Source organism: Microchirus variegatus (genome assembly GCF_963457635.1).
Source record: "Microchirus variegatus genome assembly, chromosome: 3".
Lineage (NCBI taxonomy): Eukaryota > Metazoa > Chordata > Actinopteri > Pleuronectiformes > Soleidae > Microchirus > Microchirus variegatus.
In genome coordinates, this window is record NC_139804.1 from 3,183,741 (window position 1) to 3,199,538 (window position 15,798).

Genomic DNA, 15,798 nt, shown 5'->3' on the forward strand with positions numbered 1-15,798 from the left:
GACAGATGCTGCAGGCTCTCTGTGTCGCTTTACACCACATAAAATGGGATATTTGTGGGAGGGGGACTTGCACCGTAAACTTTATAGGTGCAAGATTTGTTGTGCCGTATTGTGTTAAATCTGTAATCCTGGTGGTTCTTCATGTGCCAAGCTTTGCCGGCATACTCTGCTGCTGCTGGGTAACATGCACTTATTGATTTTCACACTGACTTTATATATAATGTGTGTGTGTGGGTTTAGCATGAACTAGCACTAAACGTCTGGAAATAATGCTTTGAGTGTTTAAAACTAAACCGATTATCTACGTTTTTGTTTCCAGTGATTTTGGGGATGCATTAAAAATGGATTGTGTTTCACATTTTCTTCGTTTTTCCCCCTCTCTCTCTGCAGAATCGCTCAAACTGAACTGGCATTGTCACCCGCGTTTGATGTTGAAAACGGCACGGACGACGCCATGGAAGTGAAGGAACGCAGACCCTACCGCTCGCTCACCGCCCGGCAGGACACGGAGCGCCGCTACACCAGCTCCTCGGCCGACAGCGAGGATGGGAAAGCCAACGCCAAGTCCTACAGCTCCAGCGAAACGCTCAAGGCCTTCGACCACGACTCCAGGATGGCGTACGGCAGCCGCGTGAAGGAGATGGTTCATCACGAAGTGGACGAGTTCAGCCGGCAAGGTCGGTCTCACCTGTGCCAATATTAGACATCCTGTTCTACGGCGATAGTCATTGTCGTTGATATGACTATTATTCAAGTGGAAGAACATTAGCAGTGCAAAGTGGCATGAAAATGCCAGTTGTTAGTTTAAGGGCACATTACAGCCCCCCCCCCCCACCTTCCCATTTCAACGTATGCATCAGTGCATTTTTATTAAAGAGCCTCTTGGTAATTTACATTCAGCCACCGTAGAGGTCACCGTGGATAGTTTGACTATTAACAGAGAGGCCCAGGGGCTGAACGTCACACTGACAGTGTTTGTGTTGCACTGGACTCATGTAAATCTTCACCATGACCGTTCACATTATTATGTTCTCCGTCGTCAGAGTTCAAGCCTAAAAGCACCAGCATTGCACTTGTTCATGTATTAGTATTTTATGGTTTGAAAATACACTTGTTCTTTGCGCTCCCTCATTTGTCGTTTACGCTCCCTCATTTGTTCTTTACATTCCCTCACTTGTTCTTTAAACTCCCTGATTTGTTTTTTGCGCTCCCTGATTTGTTCTTTACACTCCCTCATTTGTTCTTTACACTCCCTTTCTTGTTCTTTATGCTCCCTCACTTGTTCTTTACACTCCCTCATTTGTTCTTTACACTCCCTTTCTTGTTCTTTATGCTCCCTCACTTGTTCTTTACACTCCCTCATTTGTTCTTTACACTCCCTCATTTGTTCTTTACACTCCCTCACTTGTTCTTTACACTCCCTGATTTGTTTTTTGCGCTCCCTGATTTGTTCTTTACACTCCCTCATTTGTTCTTTACACTCCCTTACTTGTTCTTTACACTCCCTCACTTGTCTTTTGCGTTCCCTGATTTGTTTTTTGCGCTCTCTGATTTGTTCTTTACGCTCCCTCACTTGTTCTTTGCGCTAATTCACTTGTCTTTTGCGCTCCCTCACTTGTTCTTTACACTCCCTCATTTGTTCTTTACACTCCCTCACTTGTTCTTTACACTCCCTCAGTTGTCTTTTGCGCTCCCTGATTTGTTTTTTGCGCTCTCTGATTCGTTCTTTGCGCTCCCTCATTTGTTCTTTACGCTCCCTCACTTGTTCTTTGCGCTCATTCACTTGTTCTTTGTCTCCCTCGCTTGTCGGAGTTCCTTGTTCTGTTTGGGATGTTTAAGTCATGTCAGTAAACTATGACTCAATGAAACAAGTGGAGTCATTTCAAATGTCAACAATCTGGGAATATTGGAATAGGTCAGTCACTCACTTATGACTCACACCTCCGCTATGGCACAAAAGTACAACCTTGGTCAGATGTGATGTATAATGTACAGTATATATACATATATATATATATATATATGCATATATACTAAATTACAGCCATGGCAAATTGCTCATTGTGTTGTTTTTGCGTTTGCAAATGTATGATATCTGATCCAGTCATTTCTTTAATTATATGCATCAATGACCTTTTATGGTGGATAGATTCATAACGAGCGTTGCTCTTTTATTTAAATTAAACACATGCGACCGAGGCTTTGAAATCGTCAAGGTCTGCTTTACCAGAGCGCAGCCTTTTACAGATATATCTTAGAATTAAAGGGAGAGAAAATTGAAACGACAGATATCTTAATTTTTCAAATGCACCCTTAATCTTGTGTGTCTGGCTTTTAAATACTGAACGCAGTAACTTCGCTATTTAAGAGATTACGGCGCCTCATATCGCTGTTATTGTTATTCTGCTATGACTGTACTTCATTATGTTAACTGATGCAGCTCGTGGCAGGTTTTAATTCCCAGAGCTGTGCATCATCATCATCATCCTTCTCGCTGCAGGTACAGACTTCTCTCTCAGAGACCTGGGCTTCGGCGAGGCCCTGCCGTCGCACGTGGCCACGTACCGGACCGACCTCGGGCTGCAGCACCGCGACTACTCGGTCAGCGTGGGCTCGGACGCCGACACGGAGACGGACGGCGTCATGTCGCCCGAGCACGCCGTCAGACTCTGGGGTCGCGGCAACACCAAGTCGGGCCGCAGCTCGTGCCTCTCCAGCCGAGCCAACTCCAACCTGACGCTCACCGACACGGAGCACGAGAACACGGAGAACGGTAGGCGCTCGTTCGCTCTTTTGGTTCTTAGTTTATTTGCGATGTGGAGTTTTGGTTGTGATTTTCTGGTGTGGAAGTGATACACACGTGTGCATTTTTAATTTTGACACACACACATTAACAGGCATGGCAAAATCTCAGACCTTGTTGTTTTTATGGAAGCCTGTTTACGCCAGAAAGAAAATAATAATAAAAAGAGGCATAAAAAGTCAAAATTATGATATTAAAGTTGAAATTATGAGATAAAAGTTGAAATTATGAGATCAAAAATTATTATTATGGGATTAAACGTTGTAATTATGAGATAAAAAGTTGAAATTATGAGATAAAAGTTGTAATTAGGAGATAAAAAGTTGAAATTATGAGATAAAAGTTGTAATTATGAGATAAAAAGTTGTAATTATGAGATAAAAAAATTTAATTATGACAAACGTTGAAATTATGAGATAAAAAGTTGAAATTATGAGATAAAAGTTGTAATTATGAGATAAAAGTTGGAATTATGAGATCAAAAGTTGAAATTATGAGATAAAAGTTAATATTATGAGATAAAAGTTGGAATTATGAGATCAAAAGTTGAAATTATGAGATTAAACATTGATATTATGACATTTAAAATCATAATTATGAGAACAAATGTTTAAAATTTTGAGATCAAAAATTTTAATTTTGAGATAAAAAATTAAATTATGAGATTCAAAAATTATTATGAGAAAAAAAAATCGAAATTATGAGATAAAAAATAGTTACCAGAAAAAGTTGAAATTATGATATGATATGATAAAATTGACTTTATATCTCATAATTATGACTTTTTATGCCTCTTTGTCTGGCGGAAACGGACTTCCATATGTTCTGGATTGGTTTGTAACAATTCTGGACTTCATTGAATTTGATATTTGACATGTTTCAAAGACATTTACCGTTGTTACAGCACAGCCAGGGTCTTGGCTCTTACCTGTAAACTGTCAATAATTCCCTCATCCTTTTCTTCTTGCTTGTTGGAGTGAGTGTGTTGATCACTGTACACTGTGATACTCCACCGCCTGGCAGCTTTCATGTGACGACACCAGTGCCAGGAAGTGTGTGTGTGCGTGTGGAGCCATATGTTTGTGAATTTATCTCTCTGTGGCTGTGGTATTTCTAAGTGGCCCCCAGGGGGCCTGATGAGCCTGTGCTGCTGGCCCGGGGTCAGATAATATGTAAATATGAGGCATGTCAAGTGCCAGAAAAAGGCCAGGAGATAATCGGCCGTTCTGCCGCAGATACAGTGCACTTATTCAGGTTGTGGATTAGCATAGCGTGGAGTAATGATATTAAAGAATTCTGTTTGGATCCTCAGCTCAGTCCCCAGGCGCGTATTTGTCTTGCTTATTGTTTGCTTTTTGGAGTAAAGTCAGTGCATTTTGGAGGCTGCACCTGGCTGACTCTATATCTGTTTACCTAAGTCTCTGTTGTTTTTTTACCAACACGGTATTGTATCGTGTTGTAAAATTGAACTCCTGTTTCCTCATTATTATGCATACAGTACACATCAGAGGTAGAGTTACCTCATCAAGGATGGAGCAGTGAAAAAGTCTAATTGCCTCTGGAGCCTCACAGAGAACCTTGTGAATAGTTTTACATTTCAGAGTGTGTCACATTATGTATTGGCTTCTTATTATAACTGACACAAACCACGGCTTGGAAATGGAATCCGTTTGCCCGAATGACTCAGAGAATCTCCCTGGATGGATGGATGCTGTTCAGCTGTAAAAAGTCACAATTATGAGATTTAAAAAATCATAATTATGAGATAAAAAAGTTGAAATTATGAGATAAAAAGTTATAATTATGAGACAAAAAGTTATAATTATGAGACAAAAAGTTATAATTATGAGATTTTAAAAAATTGATATTATGAGGAAAGAAATTGAAATTATGAGATAAAAAAAAAAAAAATTATGAGATAAAAAGTTGACATTATAAGAAAAAGTCGAAATTATGAGATGAAATTTGAAATGATGAAATAAAAAGTTAAAATTATGAGATTAAAACATCATAATTATTTGATATCACAATAATGAGACAAACAAGTCGATATTATGAAATAAAAAGTTGAAATTATGAGATTAAAAATGTAATTTATGAGATTGAAAATTGAAATTATTAGATAAAAAGTTGAAATTCTGAGATAAAAAATTAAAATTCTGAGATAAAAAAGTTGAAATTCTGAGATAAAAAAGTCAAAATTCTGAGATAAAAAATTGAAATTCTGAGATAAAAAAGTCGAAATTATGAGATAAAAAGTTGAAAATATGAGATAAAAATTTAAATTATTAGATAAAAATTTAAATTTTTAGATAAAAAGTTAACAATATTAGATAAAAAGTTGAAATGATGAGATAAAAAATAAAATTCTGTGATTAAAAATTGAAATTATGGGATTAAACTCCTGTTTCCTCATCATTATGCATACAGTACACATCAGAGGTACAGTTACCTCATCAAGGATGGAGCAGTAAAAAGTCTAATTGCCTCTGGAGCCTCACAGAGAACCTTGTGAATAGTTTTACATTTCAGAGTGTGTCACATTATGTATTGGCTTCTTATTATAACTGACACAAACCACGGCTCGGAAATGGAATCCATTTGCCCGAATGACTCAGACGTCAGAGAACGTGGCATCTCCCCCCATTACCCCCCCCCCCCTTTTTTGCTTGATCATCGCCAGGAGACGTGGATTTGGCTGCGTTGTACGTAATTAAAGAGAATCTCGGTGGACGGCGGCTGCTCAGGGGGTCGCCGCATGCGCCAGGGAATGTGCTCGGCATCGCGCTGCATCTGTGAGGCCCAATCAAGATTCTGAGTAGCTTTTTATTCCACTCACCGAAGCAGAAAGAGCACTTGTATTCAGTGTTTAATTCAGTAATGCCTGATAACATACAATTTATATATGGCAAGTTAATTAAAATCCATCCAGCAGACCTGCTTGTGTGTGTGTGTGTGTGTGTGTGTGTGTGTGTGTGTGTGTGTGTGTGTGTGTGTGTGTGTGTGTGTGTGTGTGTGTGTGTGTGTGTGTGTGTGTGTGTGTGTGTGTGTGTGTGTGCTGTAATCTCTTTGAATCAACAAACCATTTACTCTGCTTTAATGTATTCATGCTGCTGGGCAGCCCCCCCCCCCCCCCCCTTTTTCTCATGTGACTTACTTGACCCCGGTTTTTAATGCATGCAAATAAGCAAGAGTGATTTCACTGCAATTTTTTGAAGCTCAGCTGCCTCAGCTTACTGTACTGTACATTTATATACTGTGTGTACATGTGTATATGTATACATATGTGTGTGTGTGTGTGTTTATATATACAGTATATACATACACAGACTCCCGATTTGTTAAAAAGAGTCTCTAAAAAAACTGGGCTTCTTCTCTGATTCATTTCTTCAGGAAATGAATCAAGCGTAACGTTCAACCATTAAAACTAAAATGAAGTAAATAAGGTCTAATTTGACATTTTAATCCGATTTGAATATCCATGAATTTGAGCTAAATAGCGTCGACATCTTACAGGAACATAAGCAGCTGTGGCTTTGGCTGCTGGTTCTGTTTGTATAATCTGTATCATCATGGCCTTAAACACGAGATCATTAAATATTTATCCCTCTTCATGAAAAATACTAAATGAACCGAATAAATAAAGTCGGGTTTCAAAGTTAATTTGTATTGAAAGCTCGTGGGAAAGAAAACTGCAAACACTTGTTCAACAATAAGACGTCAAATCACACGTAAAGCAACGAAAACGCGATATTGTCCCAGTGTTTGAACAGTAATACTCTGCTATTTTGCTATATCTATGCTCATGTTATATATATATATGTATATATACATATATATATATATATATGTATATATATATGTATATATATATACATATATATATACATATTCAGACTTTCATTATATATATATATTGTTCAGGGAACACATTCTTTATATATATACACATATTCATATCTTTATATACAGTCTAATCAGACTTTTTCTATATATATTCAGACTTTCTTTATATATATAAGTTCAGACTTTTCTCCTATATATTCAACTTTCTTTATATATCTTCAAACTTTATTTATATATATTCAGACTTTTATATATATATTCATACTTTCTTCATTATCTTCAGACTTTCATTATATATATTCAGACTTTCTTCATATTCAGACTTTCTTTATATATATATATTCAGACTTTCATGATATATATTCAGACTTACTTTATATATATATATATATATATTCAGACTTTTTAAATATATATTCAGACTTTCTTCATATATATTCAGACTTTCATTATACATATATTCAGACGTTCATTGTATATATATATATTCAGACTGTCTTAATATAAACTCAGCCTTTCTTCATATATATTTAGACTTTCATTATATATATTCAGACTTTCTTTATATATATTCAGACTTTCTTTATATATATTCAGACTTTCTTTACTATCTTTATATACTGTATATGCAGATTTTTTTTATATACTGTATATTTAGATTTTCTCTATATATATTCAGACTTTCTCTACTATCTTTATATACTGTATATGCAGATTTTTTTTATATTCTGTATATTTAGACTTTCTCTATATATATTTAGACTTTCATTATATATATATTCAGACTGTCTTCATATATACTCAGCCTTTCTTCATATATATTCAGACTTTCATTATATATATTCATACTTTCTTTATATACTGTATATTCAGACTTTTTTATATACTGTATATTCAGACTTTCTCTATATATATGTATTCAAACGTTCTCTATATATATATTCAGACTTGCTTTATATATATGTATATATATATATTCAGCCTTTCTTCATATATATTCAGACTTTTTTATATACTGTATATTCAGACTTTCTCTATATATATTCAGACTTTCTCTCTATATATTCAAACTTTCTCTATATATATTCAGACTTTCTCTATATAGTGTTCAACAATCAGACAGTGAAAACGCGTTATTATCCCAGTGTTTGCACAGTGATCGTCTGCTGTTGTCGGTGAATTATTACCAAGCTTTTTAAACTGCGTGACGATAATGATTTATCCTCCGCGCAGATGACGACTTTAAGACTGTGCAGAGAAACTTTGAGTTGTTAAAAGGTGGAGGGTAAAAGCTGCAGGCTGAGGCTCTCTTAACTTAATAAATAATAACTCCCCCCCCCCCACACACACACACACAAACACACACACACACACACACACAACGCGGCGTGAGGGACAGGTGTTTGTTGTAGGATCTTGTCGCGGCGCCCAGAGAAGGCTGAAGGGCTTTGAGAAGCAAATCTCTGGCGGATTTGAAGCAGGAGACGGGGGTTTATATATCAACCTGTCGCCTCGCCGCGTCCATCAGGAAGTAACACGGGGGAATCAGGTTTACGGCCCGAGACGCACAGGAGCTACGACTCAGCCGGAGGGCGAGCGGTCGCCGTGATTATCACCATCACCACCACGAAGACTCTCAGCATATTAATTATTGATTATGCTCCGACATCTTTTTTTTTTTGTCGAGGACAGGGAAATTAAAAGTGAGACTTTTTCGGAAGTCGTAGGACTCGACGTACTGTTACATCGTCCTGAGGAGATGAAGCAAAGACACTTCCTGGGTGGAGGGTTAGGGTGTTGTTGTAGGAGGTGACGGACATTATTTACATGAATTAGAATAAGTCATGTCGTGCACACACACACACCAATTAGTGATCGTGAATTTGTTCTCTGCTTTTAATCTCACCAGGGAGCTATAGGGGATTGAAAAATATATACATATATATATATATATACACACATATTCAGTTTTAATGATTTCTTTTTGACAGAAAATAATTCACCTTTACGAAGCTGAGAAATCAAGGAAACTTGTTTTAATTCCTTAAAAAACACTCAAAATAATAGATTAATAATCGAGTAATTGCTTCATAATTGATTTTTTTTTATATATGTATATGTACACATATATATGTACGTGTACATGTATACATATATGTATGTATATATTAGTGCTGTGCAAAAGGTTAACGCGCGCTAACGCGTGACACGTTGCCATGGCGACCGTTTACCAGTAAGCTCCGTTAGCTGCATTAGCTCCTTTAAGCGCAGTTAGCGCGCCTACAGTCGAACTGGAGCCGTCTGTTTATTAAACGAAAAAAGCAGCATATATACATATATGTAAATATATATTTATGTATATATACATATATACGTATATATAGATATCATTAGCTTTTTTACGTGTATATATATATGATTACACATATGTGTGTATGTATATGTTTATATACATATATGTGTATATAGACATATGTGTATATATATATTTGTATATATACACACACACAAAAATATGTATACACACATATATGTATATATATGTGTGTATATGTACATATATACACACATGTATATATACATATATGTGTGTATATGTATATATACGTATACATATGTGTGTATGTATATATACGTATACATATATGTGTGTGTATATGTATATATACACACACATATATATGTATATGTATATATACACATATGTGCGTGTATATATACATATATGTATATATATATATATTTGTATATATACACACACAAAAATATGTATACACAAATATATGTATATATATATATGTGTGTGTGTATCTATGTATATATATATATATATATATACACACATACACATATATATGTATATGTATATATACACATATGTGTGTGTCAAGTGACGACTGTGATATTGTTATAAACTGAGTATTTGTCAGTAACATCAACTGTAATGATTCACACACACACACAATTATATTTTTTATTATTATTCAAGTAAAGAACATGCACCTATCTTTTCTTATTCAGCACAGAATAAGAGTACACACACCATTATACACCACGGACACACAACATCCTGACACCACTGTGATGGTTGTTGTGCTGTGATTCTGTGATTGTGTATATTGTGTAGTCTTGTTCTGAAATGGCCTCAGACTTCAGTGCACAGTCGTGCTTGTTTCTTGTGAAGTTATTTATTTGTTGACTTTTTTTTTTTTTTTTTTTGTTGGCAGAGCCTCGGCTCAGATCATGGATTAGCACCCAGATATTCTCTGGCTCATTTGCAGGCTAATTTGCTGGGTGTTAGACGTCCTTGTGGACAGTTTTTGGGGCTGTTATCAGTGGAGCTGCATATACCCGCTCTCTGCCAGTGTCTCTGACTGTGTCTCTGACTGTGTCTCTGACTGTGTCTCTGAACCAACAGCCCATCAGGGCCTGAGCTGCAGCTCACGGCTCCACATGGAGTCGTAGAATCATCCGGACTTGGCCTCACAACTTGTGTCCTCTCTCTTTGCCGTTATCCATTTTTAACATACAGTCAATTATCTGTGCTCATGTTATATTTATGGTTCAGGGAACACTTTTTATATATATATATATATATGTATATGTATATACATATATATATATGCTCATATATATATATATATATAGAGAGAGACTTTATATATATTTAGACTCTTTCTACATACAGTATATTCAGACTTTCATTATATATATTCAGACTTCATTTATATATATATTCACACTTTCATTATATATTTTCAGACTTTCTTTATATATATTCAGACTTTCAATATATATTCAAACTTTCTCTGTATATATATTCATACTATCTCTGTATATATATTCATACTATCATTATATATATATTCAGGCTTTCTTCATATTCAGACTTTGATTATCTATATTCAGACTTTGAATATAGATTCAGACTTTCTCTATATATATATATTCACACTTTCAATAAATATATATTCAGACTTGCTCTATATATATTCAGATTTTCATTTTATATATTCAGACTTTCAATATATATTCAGACTTTCTTTATATGTATATGGACTTTTATGTTATATATTCAGACTTTCATTACATATATTCAAACTTTCTCTATATATATATTAATACTATCATTATATATATTCAGGCTTTCTTCATATTCAGACTTTGATTACATATATTCAGACTTTGATTATCTATATTCAGACTTGCTCTATATATATTCAGATTTTCATTTTATATATTCAGACTTTCAATATATATTCAGACTTTATCTCTATATATATTCGGACTTTAATTATGTATATTCAGACTTTCTTCATTCATATTCAGACTTTATTCATATATATTTATACTTTCATTATACTGTATATATTAAGACTTTCTCTCTATATATTCAGATTTTCATGATATATATTCAGACTATATATATTCAGACTTTATATATATTCAGCCTTTCATGATATATATTCCGACTTTCTCTCTTTATATATATATATATTCAGACTTTCTCTATATTCATAATTTCATTAAATATATTCAGACTTTCTCTCTCTATATATACATCTTACAAACCAAAGGCTCAGGGCCTGGGCTGCAGCTCCACATGGAGTCGTAGAATCGTCCGGACTTGGCCTCACAACTTGTGTCCTCTCTCTTTGCCGTTATCCATTTTTAACATACAGTCAATTATCTGTGCTCATGTTATATTTATGGTTCAGGGAACGCTTTCCTCTGCTCAGCACTACACTAATTTAATATTCTGGATCTGCTTGAGCACATATACTGACCTTATTATGCAGATATTGGCCGGAGTAAACCAACATTTTCTTCTTTTTATTGTTAGTTGTTGGAAACCAGGAGGACGGGCCTTGGAGGGAATATCCCATGATAGTACGATACACGTTATATACGAGTTATATTTAGAGCGGCAGCTAGCGATTATTTTCATCATCGAGTCATTGTTTACCTCATATTATATTATATGTATTATATTTAAGAAGTTAAAACGACCAGAACTCTTGTTTTAATCATGATAAAAAAAAAAAAGCTGCAAATTAATTAATCGATTGCACAAATGAATTTAGTGATTTCAGCTCTAGTTATATTAGTATAATTATTATTATGATACTGTTACTCAAAGTATATGTGATGTATTGTACAACAGTGAGGTATTTGGAGGAGTTTAATTATTTTAATTATTCTGCTGTCAATTTCTTGTGTTTACCTTGAAGTAATTAAGCTAAAGTGTCAAATGTTTTGTCAGGATGATGTGATGATTCCCTGATGAAGTATTTGTCTTTAACTTGAATAGCAGTAATTCTCCTATTATGAATATATTATAATACTTTTAATGTCTTCATTTTTTTGGCACGCAGCACGTTTAAATACAAGGCTAGCTTTTACATATAACACACTTTATATATATTCAGACTTTTCTTATATATATATTCAGACTTTCTTTATATATATATTCAGACTTTCTCTGTATATATTCAGACTTTCTTTATATATATTCAGACTTTCTTTATATATATATATTCAGACTTTCTCTGTATATATTCAGACTTTCTTTTATATATCTTCAGACTTTCTTTATACAGACTTTCTCTATATATATTCAGACTTTCTCTATATATATTCAGATTTCTCTGTATATATTCAGACTTTCTTTATATATCTTCAGACTTTCTTTATACAGACTTTCTCTATATATATTCAGACTTTCTTCATATGTATTCAGACTTTCTCTATATATATTCAGACTTTCTTCATATGTATTCAGACTTTCTCTATATATATTCAGACTTTCTCTATATATATTCAGACTTTCTTTATATGTATTCAGACATTCTTTATATATCTCCAGACTTTCTTTATATGTATTCAGAATTTCTTTATATATATGTTCAGACTTTCTCTATATATAGAGAAAGTCTGAATATATATATATATATATATTCAGACTTTCCTTATATTCAGACTTTCTTTGTGTATTCAGATGTTCTTTATACATCTCCAGACTTTCTTTATATGTATTCAGAATTTCTCTTTATATCTTCAGACTTTCATTATATGTACAGACTTTATATATTCAGACTTCCTCTATATATATTCAGACTTTCATTATATTCAGACTTTCTTTGTATATATTCAGACTTTCTTTATATATATAGAACTTCTCTACATATTCAGACTTTCTCTATATAAATTCAGACTTTATATTTTTTAAGACTTTCTCTTTATATGTTCAGACTTTCATTCAATATATTCTTAAATGAATTAAATAATGAATTGAATGGCATGCCATAATACATATATATATATATATATATACATATATATATATATATATATACATATATATATATATATATATACATATATATACACAAGGACACACAGAGGCTCAGGTTCTTTCTGGATTATTTTCTCTCCTCGCTGCAGTTAAATTCCTCTGCCTGTTCTTGTTGAAGAAAAAAGCTCAGGACATAAGCTATATTTTCTCTCTTCTACCTTTAGAGGTTCCTCTAAAGTACTACTGTCACATTGGAAACATTAGTCTTATCTCAGCTGTATAAATTGCTGGCCTCCGCAGCAGGTAACACACACACACACACACACACACACACACACACACATACACACACACACACACACACACACAGCAGAGCTGCATTCTCTCGATACTTGCACTGTGGCGAATAATCAAATTCTGAGACACTTTAGGCTATCGGGGAGAATTTAAGCCGACTTATTAGAGGAGCTGAGCTCTGCTAGCTCATGTTGAACATTTTCTGCGTTTTTATTCAGAGTCCGTCTGAAATCCAGAGAAAACAAACACTGAGCTCAGGAACAGACGACAGCAAACCTGAGGCAGTGGTTTTTTGAAAATGTCACTGTGGACCAGTCCATTCAGGAGGAGAGAATTCAGTCAGTAAACACAGTCGAACCTCTTCACACCGTGATGATAATAATACACTCATGTTTTTAGATGAATCTGACAAAGACAGGATCAAAGAGTGTGCTTTTATATTCTTAGAATTCTACAACTTTATATATATATGCAAGCTTTATATATCTTCAGACTTTCTCTGTATATCTTCAGGATTTTTCTATATATATTTAGACTTTCATTAAATATATTCAGACTTTATCTATATATATTCAGACTTCCTTTATATATATATTCAGACTGTCTCTATATATATTCAGACTTTCTTTTTATACATTCAGACTTTGATTATATATATTGAGACTTTTTTTATATATATTCAGACTTTCATTAAATATATTCAGCTTTGCTCCATGCATATTCAGACTGTCTCTATATATATTCAGACTTTTGCTATATATTCAGACATCCTTTATATATATATTCAGACTTCCTTTATATATATATTCAGACTTTCGCTATATATTCAGACTTTCTTTATATATATTCAGACTTAGATTATATATATTCAGACTTAGATTATATATATTCAGACTTTCTTTATATATATATTCAGACTTTCTCTATGTATATTCAGACTGTCTCTATATATATTCAGACTTTGATTATATATATTCAGACTTTCTCTATATATATTCAGACATTCTTTCTATAGATTCAGACTTTCTTTCTATATATTTAGACTTTCTTTGTCTTCACACTTTATGCATATTCAGACTTTATATATCCAGACTTTCTTTAAGTATCTTCAGACTTTATATATCTTCAGACTTTCTCTGTAAATATATTCAGACTTTCTCTATGTTTTCAGACTTTCATTACATATATTCAGACTTTCATTATACAAATTCAGATTTTCTCTATAAATATATTCAGACTTTCTCTGTTTTCAGACTTTCATTATATATATTCAGACTATCTCTCTATATATATATTTCATTTAATATATTTATTAATAATAATGATAATAATAATCAGGTAATTAATATATACTTAAATTAATTACCTAAATGGCATGCCATAATATACAGCATATATATATATACGTGTGTGTGTATATATAAAAACGAGGTGAGGCGTCTTGACGGACAGCTGAGAAAGCTTGGTCGATACTGACACTGTGTCGTCTGGTTTCAGATATAATGTAATGACAGCAGCACAAAATGTGATCGTGTATCATCTTTTCTCTGAAATTAAGACGATAGTTTCCCGTTTAAAACGCCAAATGACACCTCAGTGTCTTGTATTTCGTGCCACTTCTGAACACACGGGGCGATAAAGTGCAAACAGACGGCACTGAAAGCACCGTTTCAGCTGTTTCACTCACATTAAATGTGCCAAAAGCAGCTCTTTTTGGGGTTTTCTTTGCTCAAACTGTGCACATCAAAGAGTTTATGTTTCATCGTGAGAATCCTTTTTAACTGCATTCATGGAGAAAAGATGCTTTTGTTTTAGTACATCGTGATTTCTGTTCATTTTAAAAATTTAAATTAAGGAATTGGTGAAAAGTGACACTCCACAGAGAAGTGAAGGATTAATCCTGATGTCTGTGTCGTTGCTGTTGCTAGGACTCGTAACCGAGGCAGCGTCGTTGCTATTCATCGCCTCGGTGGGAATTATGAATTGAAATTGGCTCATTTCGTTTTTTTTTTTTTTTTTTTGGTTCCAAATCACACTGTGTTCCTTTCTGCCTGTGTTACAATTCACTCCTGCACTCGTTTGTGCCACTGCCAAAAATGTTTCATCTCATTGGTTATATAAGTTATAAGCACTTTTCCATCGCATGTGAAACTCTATTTGTCAAAATACACTTGAGTTTTTAAGCACACTGTAAATCATATAAGTGCTCAGAAAACACCCGCTTCTTGACACGGTGTGTTTTATTTTAAAAGTCGCCTGTTGAACTGTCGTGTACGCGGCGGGGGGGGGGGGGGGGGGGCTGCGAGGCACGCGAGGCAAATCAATTCTTAAACACTTGACAAAGTGTCTGAAATGAAAAGCAGGAGCGGGAGAGCGAGATGAGGGAGGGAAGCCGTGTTTTCACAGAGGCGTTCTCCTCTTCACGGCGATGTTTTTAGGTTACAACGCGGCACGTCGCGTTCACTCCGGCTCCATCTCGATCCGAATCCGGGTCCGTTTGCTCGGAAAGTCCGGTTCGTTTTTAACTCTGATCCGCAACCAAAGAAGCAAACTCCGG

At 34.3% G+C, this 15,798-nt stretch overlaps 1 protein-coding gene across 2 annotated transcripts in view; it reads left to right on the top strand.

The window, feature by feature from the left end:
• Positions 1-454: 454 nt before the first annotated feature.
• The window catches only part of tenm4 (teneurin transmembrane protein 4), a gene marked incomplete at both ends in the record, with an annotated part of 186,001 nt that continues 170,657 nt past the window's right edge, over positions 455-15,798 (top strand). For both annotated transcript variants that reach the window (XM_083887238.1, XM_083887239.1), the window contains 2 exons: positions 455-677; positions 2,501-2,773. In XM_083887238.1, coding sequence (XP_083743364.1) covers positions 455-677; positions 2,501-2,773 — 496 coding nt within the window. The remainder of the gene's footprint in view (positions 678-2,500; positions 2,774-15,798) is intronic.